At 43.6% G+C, this 16758-nt stretch overlaps 1 protein-coding gene across 1 annotated transcript in view; it reads left to right on the top strand.

Moving 5' to 3' along the window:
- Positions 1–16502, top strand: part of THRA (thyroid hormone receptor alpha) — a 95181-nt gene extending 78679 nt beyond the window's left edge. Inside the window, exons 6-8 of the mRNA XM_063425443.1 lie at positions 3893–4039; positions 11232–11490; positions 16252–16502. Of these exons, the coding sequence (XP_063281513.1) occupies positions 3893–4039; positions 11232–11490; positions 16252–16502 (657 nt within the window). The remainder of the gene's footprint in view (positions 1–3892; positions 4040–11231; positions 11491–16251) is intronic.
- Positions 16503–16758: the final 256 nt, after the last annotated feature.

The raw sequence follows: 16758 nt of genomic DNA, 5'->3' as shown, positions 1-16758 counted from the left end.
GCAGTGCATACTGGGACTTGTCTCTCTATGTACTGCAGTGCATATTGAAAACTGTTTCCCTGTGTGTTGCAGTGCATACTGAGACATTTATTTATTTATAAAATATTTTACCAGGAAAGATACATTGAGATTTCTCTAGTTTTCAAGTATGTTGAAATGCATACTGGGTACTGTGTCTCTGTGAACTGCAGTGCATTCTGGGACCTCTCTGTGTATTCTGGGATCTGTCTCTCTGTGCATTGCAATGCATTCTGGGACACGTCTCCCTGTGTGCTGCAATGCATTCTGGGACACGTCTCCCTGTGTGCTGCAATGCATTCTGGGACATGTCTCTGTATGTAGCAAGGCATACTGGGAACTCACTCGTGAGCTGCAGGAAATACTAGTACGTGTCTCTTTGTACAGCAATACTGCCACCTGTCACTCATTGTGAAACAATGCATGTTGGGATCCACTTCTGTGTGTACTGGGACCTATCTTTCCATAAACATATATATATATATATAATATGTCTATGCTGTCATTCTGTGTGCAGCAATGCATGCAGGGAGCTGTCATTCTGTGTAGCAATGCATGCTGGGAGCTGTCTGTCAGTGTGCAGCAAAGCATGCTGGGATCTCTCTGTCAGTGTGCAGCAATGCATGCTGGGAGCTGTCTGTAGGTGTAGCAATGCATACTGGGAACTCTCTGTCAGTGTGCAGCAATGCATGCTGGGAACTGTCATTCTGTGTGCAGCAATGCATGCTGGGAGCTGTCATTCTGTGTAGCAATGCATACTGGGATCTCTCTGTCAGTGTGCAGCAATGCATGCTGGGAGCTGTCTGTCAGTGTGCAGCAATGCATGCTGGGATCTCTGTCAGTGTGCTGCTAGGATCTCTCTGTCAGTGTGTAGCAATGCATGCTGGGAGCTGTATGTCAGTGTGCAGCAATGCATGCTGGGGGTTGTGTGTCAGTGTGCAGCAATGCATGCTGGGCGCTGTCTGTCACTGTGCCGCAATGCATGCTGGGAGCTGCCTGTCAGTGTAGCAATGCATGCTGGGAGCTGTCTGTCACTGTGCCGCATTGCATGCTGGGAGCTGTTTGTCAGTGTAGCAATGCATGCTGGGAGCTGTCTGTCACTGTGCCACAATGCATGCTGGGATCTCTCTGTCAGTGTGCAGCAATGCATGCAGGGAGCTGTCTGTCAGTGTAGCAATGCATACTGGGAACTCTGTCAGTGTGCTGCAATGCATGCTGGGATCCCTCTGTCAGTGTGAAGCAATGCATGCTGGAAGCTGTTTGTCAGTGTAGCAATGCATACTGGGAACTCTCTGTCAGTGTGTAGCAATGCATGCTGGGAGCTGTATGTCAGTGTGCAGCAATGCATGCTGGGGGTTGTGTGTCAGTGTGCAGCAATGCATGCTGGGCGCTGTCTGTCACTGTGCCGCAATGCATGCTGGGAGCTGCCTGTCAGTGTAGCAATGCATGCTGGGAGCTGTCTGTCACTGTGCCGCATTGCATGCTGGGAGCTGTTTGTCAGTGTAGCAATGCATGCTGGGAGCTGTCTGTCACTGTGCCACAATGCATGCTGGGATCTCTCTGTCAGTGTGCAGCAATGCATGCAGGGAGCTGTCTGTCAGTGTAGCAATGCATACTGGGAACTCTGTCAGTGTGCTGCAATGCATGCTGGGATCCCTCTGTCAGTGTGAAGCAATGCATGCTGGAAGCTGTTTGTCAGTGTAGCAATGCATACAGGGAACTATGTCAGTGTGTAGCAATGCATGCTGGGAGCTGTATGTCAGTGTGCAGCAATGCATGCTAGGGGTTGTGTGTCAGTGTGCAGCAATGCATGCTGGGAGCTGTCTGTCAGTGTGCAGCAATGCATGCTGGGCGCTGTCTGTCAGTGTGCCGCAATGCATGCTGGGCGCTGTCTGTCAGTGTGCCGCAATGCATGCTGGGAGCTGTCTGTCAGTGTAGCAATGCATGCTGGGAGCTGTCTGTCACTCTGCCGCAATGCATGCTGGGAGCTGTTTGTCAGTGTAGCAATGCATGCTGGAAGCTGTCTGTCACTGTGCCACAATGCATGCTGGGAGCTGTCTCAGTGTAGCAATGCATGCTGGGAGCTGTATGTCACTGTGCCGCAATGCATGCTGGGAGCTGTTTGTCAGTGTAGCAATGCATACTGGGAGCTGTCTGTCACTGTGCCGCAATGCATGCTGGGAGCTGTTTGTCAGTGTAGCAATGCATACTGGGAACTCTCTGTCAGTGTGCAGCAGTGCATGCTGGAGCTGTCTGTCAGTGTGCAGCAATGCATGCTGGGAGCTGTCTGTCACTGTGCCACAATGCATGCTGGGAGCTGTCTGTCAGTGTGCCGCAATGCATGCTGGGAGCTGTCTGTCAGTGTGCCGCAATGCATGCTGGGAGCTGTCTGTCACTGTGCCGCAATGCATACTGGGAACTCTCTGTCACTGTGCAGCAGTGCATGCTGGGAGCTGTCTGTCAGTGTGCAGCAGTGCATGCTGGGAGCTGTCTGTCAGTGTGCAGCAATGCATGCTGGGAGCTGTCTGTGTACTGAGACCTGTCTTTCTATGTGCAGCAATGCATTCTTGCATTCTGGACCTGTCATTCAGTGTATAGCAATGCATGCTGGTTGCTGTCATTCTGTGTACTGGGACCTGTCTTTCTCTGTGCAGCAATGCATGCTTGGAACTGTCTCTTTCTATGCAGCAATGCTTATTGGGACCAGTCTCTTGGTGTGCAGCAATGCCTGCTGGGAGCTGTCCGTGTGTCTGTGTGTGCAGCAATGCCTGCTGGGAGCTGTCCGTGTGTCTGTGTGTGCAGCAATGCCTGCTGGGAGCTGTCCGTGTGTCTGTGTGTGCAGCAATGCCTGCTGGGAGCTGTCCGTGTGTCTGTGTGTGCAGCAATGCCTGCTGAGAGCTGTCCGTGTGTCTGTGTGTGCAGCAATGTCTGCTGAGAGCTGTCCGTGTGTCTGTGTGTGCAGCAATGCCTGCTGGGAGCTGTCCGTGTGTCTGTGTGTGCAGCAATGCCTGCTGGGAGCTGTCCGTGTGTCTGTGTGTGAAGGAATGCTAGCTGGGACCATTCTGTTTGTGAATGGCCATACTAGTTCCTGGTACAATACTGCTACCTCGGTCTATCAGAGCATGCGGGTACTCTGTCCTGTGTGTTGCATGTAATTCTGTAATACTGGCCCTTTGTGCAGACATGCATTATACATTTGCATGCTGAACTGTTTCCATTACTGTACATGGCTCCCTGGATTGTGCAGGTAGTGCAGTGCTGGAGTTGCATATGTTTTGTAATATACAATATAAGGCTTTATGTCTAGCATATAAGGACCTATGTTTTAGAAGAAATCATCTTTTGATAACTGTTTTTTTTACTTTTTATACCAGTTTAGCACTTAGGCCTCTGCGTGACTCAGGCTTGTACATTTTGTCGGAGAAGGATAGAAGCAGCTGGGAGCAACCTCCCCTTCTCTGCCTCCTTCCCATGCTGCCTTTCCTCACTCCCTCCTCCCCCTGTCACGTGGAAGAGACACACTCTGTTTCCTCGACTACCGTCGTTCCTTGCTGATCAGCACCCTCTGCTGAACACACAGAAAAACGACAAAAGGCAACACAGCACAAATATATCTTAAACATACTTTACTGTGAACAGGAAATATGTATACGTTTAATTAGGAACTAATTAACAATGTTTAAAAAATAACACACAAAACAGGAATTTCACATCTCATTAATCTCTCCAACTTTTCAACTTTTTTTTTTTTTTTTTGGATAAAAACTTTGATTATGATTCTTACGCATTCAGCTTCCCTTGTTCAACTCTTCTTCGCTAGTCCCTTTCTCCTAAATGTCCCTTTATGACGTTTCTTCTCTGTTTATTTTCACAGCCGGAAGACATTGGGCAGTCACCTATGGCCTCGATGCCAGATGGTGATAAAGTTGACCTAGAAGCATTTAGTGAGTTCACCAAAATAATTACCCCAGCAATCACTCGAGTGGTGGACTTTGCAAAGAAACTGCCCATGTTCTCAGAGGTAAGTGTATCAAATTACTTTCAAGGTTTCTCTTCTCCAAACCCCACCTTTCCCCTCGAGTTGCTGTCCGTGGTACTGCAACTGGTTTTGTTCTCACCTTTGCATACATTGTCCATTTACTCAACAGGGCTTAAAACAGGAGTGCACAAAAGGTAGATCCCTAGATTTTTTTTAAAACTACAGCTTCCATGATGCTTTGTTGTTCTAAAGCCAAGCAAAGCATCATGGGTGTTGTAGTTCTGCAACATCTGGAGATCTACCTTTTGAGCACCCCTGGTTCAGAATTTCAAGTTATACGCTACTAGCAAGGCCTTAAAAGTTACTGAGCATTGCAGGCTTGGAGGACTCATGGCACACTCACGAGGGCTGAATTTTTCCCTGCCAGAGATGCATTTTCACTTGCCAATGACTTGAGCCCTGTGATTTACTATGTTAGGCTTAGGCAACCTTTAGCACTCCAGATATTGTGGATTACATCTCCCATAATACTCTTACAGCCATAATGCCGGTGAAGCATCAAGGGAGATGTCGTCTACAACATCTGAAGTGCCGAAGGTTTTCTTCCGCTGTACTTATCATACACGAAATAATAGAAAATTTGACTTTAGGCTAAAGTAGCTGGATTGGAAAAAAATCTATAGCCCAACCATAGTAACAGCCTGACTATTATGCAATTTTAATGTTGTTGGATCGGTTTTCCGAATGATTTAAAGGGACACTATAGTCACCAGAACAACTACAGCTTATTGCATTTGTTCTGGTGAGTAGAATTGTTCCCTTCAGGCTTTTTGCTGTAATCACTGTCTTTTTTTTTTTATAGAAAATGCTGTGTTATGGCCTAGGGATAACTCCAATGGGACACTCCTCACATGGCTGCTAGAGGTGCATCCTCAGACAGTGCTGCACACTGTGCAGTACTGACATTCAGTGTCTCCACTCTCTGCAAGCAGACTGTGAACTTTCCTCATAGGGATGCATTGATCCATTCCATCTCTGTGAAGAAATACTGATTGGCCAGGGCTGTGTTTTATTGTGCTCGCTCTGCCCCTGATCTGACTCCTTGACAGTCTCAGGCAATCTGACGCATTGTGATTGGCTCAGACCACCACTTCTGATTATGTCAGCACACAGCAGGCAGGTCAGAGGCAGACAGGGGCAGAGCCAGCAGCTGCACACTTGAATAAAGATTTTACTATGTTTAGGGAGGCAAGAGGGGCTAGATGGTGGTTTTACCTATATTGTCATATATATGATACAATTTAGAATTTTTTTAATATGTAAAAAATCAATGAAAAGGTTTATCCAGAAATATGAACTCATGTGGAGAGCTTATCCAACAACATTAAATAAGGCCTTAATGTCCATGAGTAAAACGTAATACCAGGACTTGATGGCACTTTGTGAAAATGTTTGCAGCTTTTATGCAGTGTGCATCTTACACTTGCCGTGCCAGTGGACATTACAACAATGATTGGGCTGTCTGTATAGCTAAATGGAGCAGAATGCATCTGAATTGCCCCCCCTGAGACATCCTTCCTACCCATGCAAGCTTCAGTTTGTCTAACCTACTTGTTTGCAATGCTTCATAGTGATTTGCCTTTTATTTCGAAGCAACAGCTTTCTTCATTTTAACTAAATAATATCACTTACATTCTGACCCAGTTGCTCATGTCACCTAGAAATAACATTTCCATCTCCATGCATAAAGTTGCATCCTTTAAAAAATAGCACCAATGATTGTGTGAATCAAATGACAGGAAAACCTTTTTTTCTCAAGCAGAGTGGACAACCATTCAACACATTTAAATACTGAGCCTTCATATCCTAGAGTCCCAGGGAAACTTTCACAGATCTCCTGGGGTCATGCTAAAATGGTCCCCATTGTAGCAGAGACTCCCTACTTCTGGTAACACGGTTATACAGTGTGGCACTCTATTCCCTTAAAGGGACATTACACTTCCCAAATAACGTTTATATAAAAAAAAAAAATCAGTATTTAGAAGATATACTCCAAATGAAAACATGCATGAGTTTAATTGTGCGTTTTTTCATTGCAAAAGATGCAGTTCTCTTGTATGTTGCCTTTGCAAGCCAAGCCCTTCCCTTCTAACCCCCTCCAAGCCTGTCCAATCACAGACTTCCCAACGCAGCCCAATGAGAAGTCTTTGCAAGGCAGATGCTCTAAGCGATCTCCTGCCTCTCAACAGGCATTAGCAAGAAGTTGGTCTTTCAAAAATTAATTCAAACGTGCAAATTCACTAAAGCAGTCGGAGGAAACAGAGTTCTCTAATGTTAAGCAAAGAATGATACACTGTGAAGATTTTATGCAGGTAAGCAACTATTGTGTTGCTACCCACAACTGTCCCTCGCTGCCTTTGTTTAGCCGAGCAAGCCACCCATACCAAAACTTTTGCCTCACAAAAGCCTTACCATCTTTTCAAAAATACTGGCCCAAATTAAAATGATACTGTATGATTTCCTTCACAGGGGCTGAAAAAGATTGCCTCCGTTCATTTGGTGCCATAGTTCAGTAATGGGTTCAAAAAAGAGACTGTTTATTTATCACATCTAATTCAGCCTTTCTGGGACAGGGTTTCACACTACATCCAAAAGTTGTTGTGACAACCAGGTGTGATACTTGTAGATCTCCTACTGGTTCATGTCATCAAACTAGCGTGGAGAAATTCTGATACATTCAGATATATCACTACTACAACTCAATATCAAATAAAGAGAGACTACACTGGCCAGGGGATATCACAAGATACATTTCTATTGAAATATGCACTTTTAGTAAAATGAAAAAGAAAGAAAGTGGGAAAGAGTAAATGTTGAAAATAATACATCATCAGAGGTGAACATAAAGCAGGTGGCTAGAGGTATGGAAAAGCAGCATGTAAGATGGATGGGGAACGCCGTTGAATCAAAGAGATAAAGCATTAAAAGAGAGATGTGAGAGAGTGATGAAGGTGAGAGATAGAGACATTGTAAAGTGAGAGATGGCAGAAAGAAAACTGGAGATGGGTTGACCAATGGAAAGGTTAGGGCAGAGGTAAAGATTCCAATTAAACGGGTGGTGGTATTAGAAGGAAGAAGATAATATGGAACGTGGTAGAACTTGGTAGAAAAAGTGGATAGCAACAAATGGGAGGAAATGAGACATGACTTGTAATACCACAACCTCTTAAGTTGTCAGTACAGATCATGATGATGCATTCAATTAGAATATGCTGTCTAATGTCATGCTAAGGCTTCAGTTGGGTGACTACCCACGAACATTTGGAAGGATGCAAACCCAATTTGCCAGTCATGTCATCTGTCTGACCATTATATCACCTTTACTATTGCAGTCAGTCTGCACATCATCAAGTGGTCATATAATTCCAACGGCCTGGAAAATCTAACCCAGACCACCAGCCAATGTTTTAGTAGTTATGATGCAGTCCACATTATTAATAGATAAATCACAATATTATATCTGATCTCCATCAGCCTGTTAACAGCTGCCAATGAGCCATTGCCAACTGTTCTGACACTTTTCAGCATTACTTTTACCAGTATCGGGTGGATTTAAAACGGCAAAACTGATGAGTTATTGATTCTTCAACGGGACCATCTAAAATCTAGCAAGTTCATCACTTCAAAGAACTCCTAACTAATACTCCAAATGTTTGCACATGAGAAGAATGAACATCGTTTATACATCTACCGAATTGATGACACGAACAAAGCACGGTTAAAGTAAAACTGTCTCCCTCCGCTCTCCCACCATGATCTTATTAAAGATGTGGGTGTTACATTTCTGTAACAGCAACCTCCGATATGCACGTGCTTTTCCTTTGCTCTTTGTTGATATGCCATGCTTGGGGACACTTCCCAAAGCAGGGTACATCTTTTCCATGTCACGTCACTTGGTTCCTATACTCCCTATTCAACGCTAGGAGCACGGGCTAGGGAGTAACCATAGCAACCACATTGCATGCGCTGTGGTTGCTATGGGTAGATAGCAGAGGGACCTCCTGGGAGAAGTCTCTTCCTGTCTCTCAGTTCCCTGGCATTAAATGTCTGCTGAGGCATTGAGACAGATAAAAGAGCAAAACTAATATTGCCTGTGACAGGTTCCCTTCACTTGTTAGTCACTTAAACCAAGTAAAGGACAAATAAGCACTGTAACTAAAATGCTATGCAGTGGAATTGATAACATAACAAATACAGAGGAGCTCAATGTCTGAAAAGTCAGTTTGAACACCGTAAAGAACCACTCACACTGCACAGCCCCAGTGAAACTTAATAGGTCCATTACACACCTGTCGCTTATTGGCATTATCAGTGCACTGTGCTGTCTGTAACCTTTAACCTCCGTTGTAATCAAAAACCCCTCGGAGGTGCCAGTGCCAATTTCTTTGTCGTCATCCTTTCTGTCAGCCTATTGAGCTCAACATCATGAGATTAACCGTTAAATAGCAGGTCAGGCCTGGTATTAACACAATAATGGTTTCTGACTTTCGTGACGTTACCAGCAGAAAATTGGTTTCTTAAATTTGTATTGTGATCTATTTGAAAACTATCCTGCCATACACGATGAACGTCAGAAAAACATTATCGACCAGCGCGGGATTGTAATGCAGGTCTGTGTTGGTAAAACTGATCTATTACTAGGCAGCATCCCTCGTTTTCTATAAATTTCCAGACAGTCTTTCTGCTAGGAGTAAAACAATAAATACAAATTTGTAAAAAATTACAATTTCTCATTATTACCTGAATTGCCCCTAAACAAAATGAGGCTACATTACACATAGAGATTATGAATTTTAAGAATATTGACTATTGAGGGATTTGTCAAATAATCCTCGAGTGAGAAACCTACAAACATAGCCACTTGTATAACACATCCCTCTAAGTGTTCCAACACAAGATATATACAACAAAAATATAAACAAACAAAAGTGCAAACATGCATAAGATACAAATAACGAAAGAGATAAAACAGTGGAAAAAAAACTTACAGCTGCTGATATATTATCTATATCTTCTGAGTATGATTCCAAACAACATAAAAACACACGATAATGTATAGTTAATGTATTATTAAAGGGACAGTCTAGGTATCATAACCATTCCATGTCATTGAATTGATTATAGGGCCTGGAGTTCCCTATGTTCAGTGTTAAACTATTTTGAGCAGTTTGCCACTGAATTGGGTTTCCTGACCACCCTCAGCCCAGCCATCACTAGAGGCATGCCTAAGGCAGACATTACACCCTTCCTTAGTCATAGTAATTCATACCAGCCATTGGTGACCGTGATATGGTGGAATTGATCAATTGACACACTCAACCAATCACTGCCGCACATTGCACTCCGGCTAATGCTTCTACATCAGCTCGAGTAGCACAGAGGGAATGGGCTGCTGGGGACTTTTGTTCAGCATAAGCCATTCAAAAACTGTTTATCACTTACCAGAATTATGGCGCCAGAGGACTCCAGACACTATAATCACTTCAATGAGATGAAGCACTTACTGTGCTTGGAGTGTTCCTTTAATAGCCGTCAGGAATATAGCTATCACAATGAACATACACATTGTAGTCAAGGTGTTTTTAATAGATTCTATCTACATCCTATTCTCTCCACTTTCCCATTTAGCATGTGATGTACAGTATGCAGTATAACGGCCAGTTGGCTTTTCTCTTATATCTGAAATTTCCTCATTTCACAAGCATGCTTACCACACTGTTTTGTAAACCTTAATCAGGAACACTATCAAAGAAGATAACTATCAAGATGTAAGATTCGTTGGTGGAAAAAAAAATAGGCACCGTTATATTTGAGGCTGACTGTCTACCAACAGGATGTGGAGTCATTAAACTAACTGTCATCATAAAGTATCTTAAACTAATATTGCCAGCAGATTAATATTGTTTAAATACCTCTAATAGGTGTAGAGGGGACAAACTTCAAACCTTACAAGATAATTACTGGTAGAGAAGGATAGTTACATCTGGCACAGACTCTTAGCCATACTCCTCAAAAGTACGGTTCTAAACCCAAAGTTGGGCTATATCTCCCCATTCGCAAGCTATACAATTACATTGCACTTCTCTGATATATCATTGATTGGATAAAGCTAATAAACTTAGGATAAATCTACACTAAAGGATTTCTAATGTATTTTAAACGAACTCTATGGTGTCAGGAATACAAACATTTATTCCTGACACTATAGTGCTGGTGTGGCAGTTTCAGTCACCGGACTCCATGTCAGAGCAGTTAAAGGGTGTTTAAACTCTCCTTTTCTCCCATGCTGCACGAATTTCGCCACAGCTGGTTTTGCCTCGCTCCACCTCCATCATCAAACTTGATGATCTCAGCTAACCCAGTGCTTTCCGAGAGGCAAAACGCTGCGATGCACCAGTCATTATCTCCTCGTAGAGGTGCGTTGAATCAATAGCAAGGAGCAAGGAGACGCTGAACCTGCACATTTTGCAGCCCTGACCCCGGAAGCACCTCTAGTGGCAGTCTGAGTAACTACACCTAGAGGTGTTACTAACCAGCAGTGTAAACAATGCCTTTGCACCGAAAAGGCAGTGTATACATTAAAAAGCCTACAGGGACAGGCTCTACATTATGCTGTAGTAGTTCTGGTAAATATAGTGTCCCTTTAACCACTAACCTATTCTATATCCTTAGAATGGACTAACTTAATACCTTGACAGCAAAAGAAAGATTTGGTATTTATATAAATAAGTGTTTCCAACTCTGGGAGTCGTACATACTTTGTTTATAGTTGACTGAATGTTGCTTTCTTTCTCCCGTGTAGTAGGAGTTATCATGCAAAATTATTAGGACATTTGGGCTACACATTGGAGCTAGACCATGTATAATTGTATAATCAACATATATGTAGATAAACTAACACAACTGCCTCAATTTAATATTTTTGGATAAGCTTTTCAAATTATTTAATATTTTCATATTTTTTATATATTTTTATATGTGATTTATTTATTTTTTTAAATTTTAATATTTGACAAAAAAATCATTTGAAAAATGTCTCTAAAATATGAAATCATTTGGAAATCTTATCTAAAAATATTAAATTGAGGCCAATGTTGGTAAGTTGGTGAAGGGTACCTTACAATCTGAGATACCTTTAAATGAATAATACAAACTGTGTCCCCTCTATTCACAGCTGCCCTGTGAGGATCAAATTATCCTGTTGAAAGGATGCTGTATGGAAATAATGTCTCTCCGTGCAGCTGTGCGTTATGATCCAGATAGCGAGACCCTTACACTGAGCGGTGAGATGGCGGTAAAGCAAGAGCAACTGAAAAATGGGGGTCTGGGTGTGGTGTCCGATGCCATCTTTGACCTGGGAAGATCTCTTTCTGCATTCAACCTCGATGACACAGAGGTCGCTCTGTTGCAAGCTGTCTTGCTCATGTCCTCAGGTAAATTTAATGCCGTCATGCTGGTAATGCAATACATATACCGTGTGTGAGTGAATCTAACAGCATTCTATTAAATGGCTTATTGACTTGGTGAGTGGATTGTGTGTTTGCTCTGTGTGAGTAGAATGCCTCTCCAGTGGAAGATGATGCTCTTGCTGTGTGAGTCAAATGCTCATTTTATTTAGGGATAAAGTGATCTTGCTGTGTGTGGGTAGAATGCACTTGCTGTGTGTAAATTGAATGATCTTTCTACTTGTAAGTAGAATGTTTTTAAAGTTTTTTTAATGCTGTGTGTGTCGAATGCTCTTGCTTTATGTGAGCTGAGTGTTTTCTTTTTGCATGACTTTATTGCTGTCTAGACCAAGTCCTTGTGCCATGTGTTACCTGAATGCTCTACTATGTGAGTCGAGTGCTCTCACTAAGTGTGCGCCGAATGGTTTCACTATTTGTCCCGAATGCTCTTCCTATGTGTGCGCTGAATGCTCTTCCTATGTGTGCGCTGAATGCTCTTCCTATGTGTGCGCTGAATGCTCTTCCTATGTGTGCGCTGAATGCTCTTCCTATGTGTGCGCTGAATGCTCTTCCTATGTGTGCGCTGAATGCTCTTCCTATGTGTGCGCTGAATGCTCTTCCTATGTGTGCGCTGAATGCTCTTCCTATGTGTGTGCTGAATGCTCATACTGTGTGTCCTAAATGCTCTCACTAAGTGTGTGCTGAATGCTGTCACTATGTGTGCGCTGCATTTTCTCTATGTGCTCTAAATTCTCTCTGTGCGTGCACTGAATGCTATCACTTTCTGCGCTGAATGCTCTCACTGTGTGTGTGCTAAATGCTCTCACTATGTGCACGCTGTATGCTCTCACTGCGTGTTTCTTGATTGCTCTCACTATGTGTGCGCTGAATGCTCTCACTATGTGTGCGCTGTATGCTCTCACTGCGTGTTTCTTGATTGCTCTCACTATGTGTGCTCTGATTGCTCTCACTATGTGTGCTCTGATTGCTCTCACTATGTGTGCGCTGATTGCTCTCACTATGTGTGCGCTGATTGCTCTCACTATGTGTGCGCTGATTGCTCTCACTATGTGTGCTCTGATTGCTCTCACTATGTGTGCTCTGATTGCTCTCACTATGTGTGCGCTGATTGCTCTCACTATGTGTGCGCTGAATGCTCTCACTATGTGTGCGCTGATTGCTCTCACTATGTGTGCGCTGATTGCTCTCACTATGTGTGCTCTGATTGCTCTCACTATGTGTGCTCTGATTGCTCTCACTATGTGTGCTCTGATTGCTCTCACTATGTGTGCTCTGATTGCTCTCACTATGTGTGCGCTGATTGCTCTCACTATGTGTGCGCTGAATGCTCTCACTATGTGCGCTCTGATTGCTCTCACTATGTGTGCTCTGATTGCTCTCACTATGTGTGCGCTGATTGCTCTCACTATGTGTGCGCTGAATGCTCTCACTATGTGTGCGCTGATTGCTCTCACTATGTGTGCTCTGATTGCTCTCACTATGTGTGCGCTGATTGCTCTCACTATGTGTGCGCTGATTGCTCTCACTATGTGTGCGCTGAATGCTCTCACTATGTGTGCGCTGAATGCTCTCACTATGTGTGCCCTGATTGCTCTCACTATGTGTGCGCTGATTGCTCTCACTATGTGTGCGCTGAATGCTCTCACTATGTGTGCGCTGAATGCTCTCACTATGTGTGCGCTGATTGCTCTCACTATGTGTGCCCTGATTGCTCTCACTATGTGTGCGCTGAATGCTCTCACTATGTGTGCGCTGATTGCTCTCACTATGTGTGCACTGAATGCTCTCACTATGTGTGCGCTGTATGCTCTCACTGCGTGTTTCTTGATTGCTCTCACTATGTGTGCACTGATTGCTCTCACTATGTGTGCGCTGAATGCTCTCACTATGTGTGCTCTGATTGCTCTCACTATGTGTGCTCTGATTGCTCTCACTATGTGTGCTCTGATTGCTCTCACTATGTGTGCTCTGATTGCTCTCACTATGTGTGCTCTGATTGCTCTCACTATGTGTGCAGTGATTGCTCTCACTATGTGTGCAGTGATTGCTCTCACTATGTGTGCGCTGATTGCTCTCACTATGTGTGCTCTGATTGCTCTCACTATTTGTGCAGTGATTGCTCTCACTATGTGTGCGCTGAATGCTCTCACTATGTGCGCTCTGATTGCTCTCACTATGTGCGCGCTGATTGCTCTCACTATGTGTGCGCTGATTGCTCTCACTATGTGTGCGCTGAATGCTCTCACTATGTGTGCTCTGATTGCTCTCACTATGTGTGCTCTGATTGCTCTCACTATGTGTGCTCTGATTGCTCTCACTATGTGTGCTCTGATTGCTCTCACTATGTGTGCTCTGATTGCTCTCACTATGTGTGCTCTGATTGCTCTCACTATGTGTGCTCTGATTGCTCTCACTATGTGTGCTCTGATTGCTCTCACTATGTGTGCGCTGAATGCTCTCACTATGTGTGCAGTGATTGCTCTCACTATGTGTGCGCTGATTGCTCTCACTATGTGTGCTCTGATTGCTCTCACTATGTGTGCTCTGATTGCTCTCACTATGTGTGCTCTGATTGCTCTCACTATGTGTGCAGTGATTGCTCTCACTATGTGTGCGCTGATTGCTCTCACTATGTGTGCTCTGAATGCTCTCACTATGTGTGCAGTGATTGCTCTCACTATGTGTGCGCTGAATGCTCTCACTATGTGTGCTCTGATTGCTCTCACTATGTGTGCAGTGATTGCTCTCACTATGTGTGCGCTGATTGCTCTCACTATGTGTGCTCTGATTGCTCTCACTATTTGTGCAGTGATTGCTCTCACTATGTGTGCGCTGAATGCTCTCACTATGTGCGCTGATTGCTCTCACTATGTGTGCTCTGATTGCTCTCACTATTTGTGCAGTGATTGCTCTCACTATGTGTGCGCTGATTGCTCTCACTATGTGTGCTCTGATTGCTCTCACTATGTGTGCTCTGATTGCTCTCACTATGTGTGCGCTGAATGCTCTCACTATGTGTGCAGTGATTGCTCTCACTATGTGTGCGCTGATTGCTCTCACTATGTGTGCTCTGATTGCTCTCACTATGTGTGCTCTGATTGCTCTCACTATGTGTGCTCTGATTGCTCTCACTATGTGTGCAGTGATTGCTCTCACTATGTGTGCGCTGATTGCTCTCACTATGTGTGCTCTGATTGCTCTCACTATTTGTGCAGTGATTGCTCTCACTATGTGTGCGCTGAATGCTCTCACTATGTGCGCTCTGATTGCTCTCACTATGTGCGCTCTGATTGCTCTCACTATGTGTGCGCTGATTGCTCTCACTATGTGTGCGCTGATTGCTCTCACTATGTGTGCTCTGATTGCTCTCACTATGTGTGCGCTGATTGCTCTCACTTTGTGTGCGCTGATTGCTCTCACTATGTGTGCGGTGAATGGTCTCTCTGTGTGTGCACTGAATGCTCTCTATATATGAGCTGACTGCTCTCACTACATGTGAATGCTCTGGCTATATACTAGCTGCATGCCTCCTTTGTATGTCAATAGAATGTCCTTGCTACAAATTGCTTGTTACATGAATGTACTCTTCCCTGTGTGCGGAGAATACATGTCCTGTATTATGAGATGAATGTTTATGTTGTGTTAGTGTGGAATGCTCTTCTTGTGGTTAGAATGCTTTTGTTGTGTGAGCATGGCGTATGTTTGCTGTGTAAGTAGAATCTACTTTTGCAAAGGGGAATGTTTCCTTGTCTGATTAGAGGGTCATAGCCATATTTTAGAGCAATGCACCTGCTGAATGTGAGTAAAATGCACTTGCTGTGTGTCAGTAGAATGTTCTTGCTGTATGTGAGTGGAATTCTCTTGACGTGAGTGAATAGGATGCTCTTGTGTGTAAGTGAAATGATTTTGCTGTGTGTGAGTAGAATATTGTTTCTGTGTGTGAGTCAAATTCCCTTGTGTGTGAGACAAATGTTTTTGCTGTGCGTGAGTTGAATATTCTTCCTGTGTGTGAGTCGAACATTATTGCTGTATGAGTAGAATACTCTCGTTTTGTGTGAGTGGAATGCTTTTGCTGTGTGTGAATTGAATGCTCTTACATTATGTGAAGAAAATGATCTTGCTGTATGTGAGTAGAATGCTTGTGCTGTGTTTGAGATGAATTTCCTGCTGTGTGTGAATGGAATGCTCTTGTATTCTGTTAATAGAATGATATTGCTGTGTGTGAGTGGGGTGTGTTTTCTGTGTGTGAATGGAATGTGTTGGCTGTATGTGAGTAGCATGTTATTGCTGTGTGTGAAAGAAATGCTCTTGCATTATATGATTAGAAGTGTGTGTGTGTGTGTGTGTTTTCTCTCTTATGTAGTGTGAATAAAATAGATGATTTTGTTTTGAAATTTAATTTTGTTGGTGAGATCTCTGTTTAGTAGATAGCATTTCCAAGTCTAGTTTGTGTTTGTGACCTTCACATATACTGAGAGAGATCCTACATCCAGCAATAAAATCCCACAACTTTCAGTGGGGTATGTACCCCTACTAAGTTAAAAGCATGACATTTTATTTTTCAAGTCCCTGAGTTTTTATTCATGTCTTCTTTTAAATGTAGGTCTTTGCAACTCCTTATTGTAGGTATTAATAGATTAAAAGGAAATTCTTGTTTTAGATTTAGGACATCATCCCTCTATGTTGGCTCTTTAATATTATTACTCTTAATAATTGTCTCTTCCTCAGACCGTACGGGTTTAATCTGCACAGACAAGATAGAGAAATGTCAAGAGACGTACCTCCTCGCCTTTGAACACTACATCAATCATCGCAAACACAACATTCCCCACTTTTGGCCTAAGCTCCTGATGAAAGTGACAGACCTGCGCATGATTGGGGCCTGCCACGCCAGCCGCTTCCTGCACATGAAGGTCGAGTGCCCCACAGAGCTCTTCCCTCCGCTCTTCCTTGAGGTCTTTGAAGACCAGGAAGTCTGAAGGGCATTGCATGGGGTGGAGAGGAAAGGAAATTGATTGGCTTTATTCCTACCTGACCTCCATGGCAGACTCTTGTGTCCTGAGGAGGAAAGGGAAAGCTGCCATCATGATGACACGGACAGCCCAGGAATGGAAGTTCTATCTACCATCTTTGTACATCCATTCAATCCAAGAAAAGTTCTTTGGTGTCCATCTTTGTTCACCGTGGGGAACAATAAATGGAGACATTTTGGCTGCAATCTTGGTACACACCCTG

The sequence above is a fragment of the Pelobates fuscus genome, chromosome 6, assembly GCF_036172605.1.
Source record: "Pelobates fuscus isolate aPelFus1 chromosome 6, aPelFus1.pri, whole genome shotgun sequence".
NCBI classification, from domain to species: domain Eukaryota; kingdom Metazoa; phylum Chordata; class Amphibia; order Anura; family Pelobatidae; genus Pelobates; species Pelobates fuscus.
This window is presented reverse-complemented; position numbering and strand designations above follow the sequence as displayed.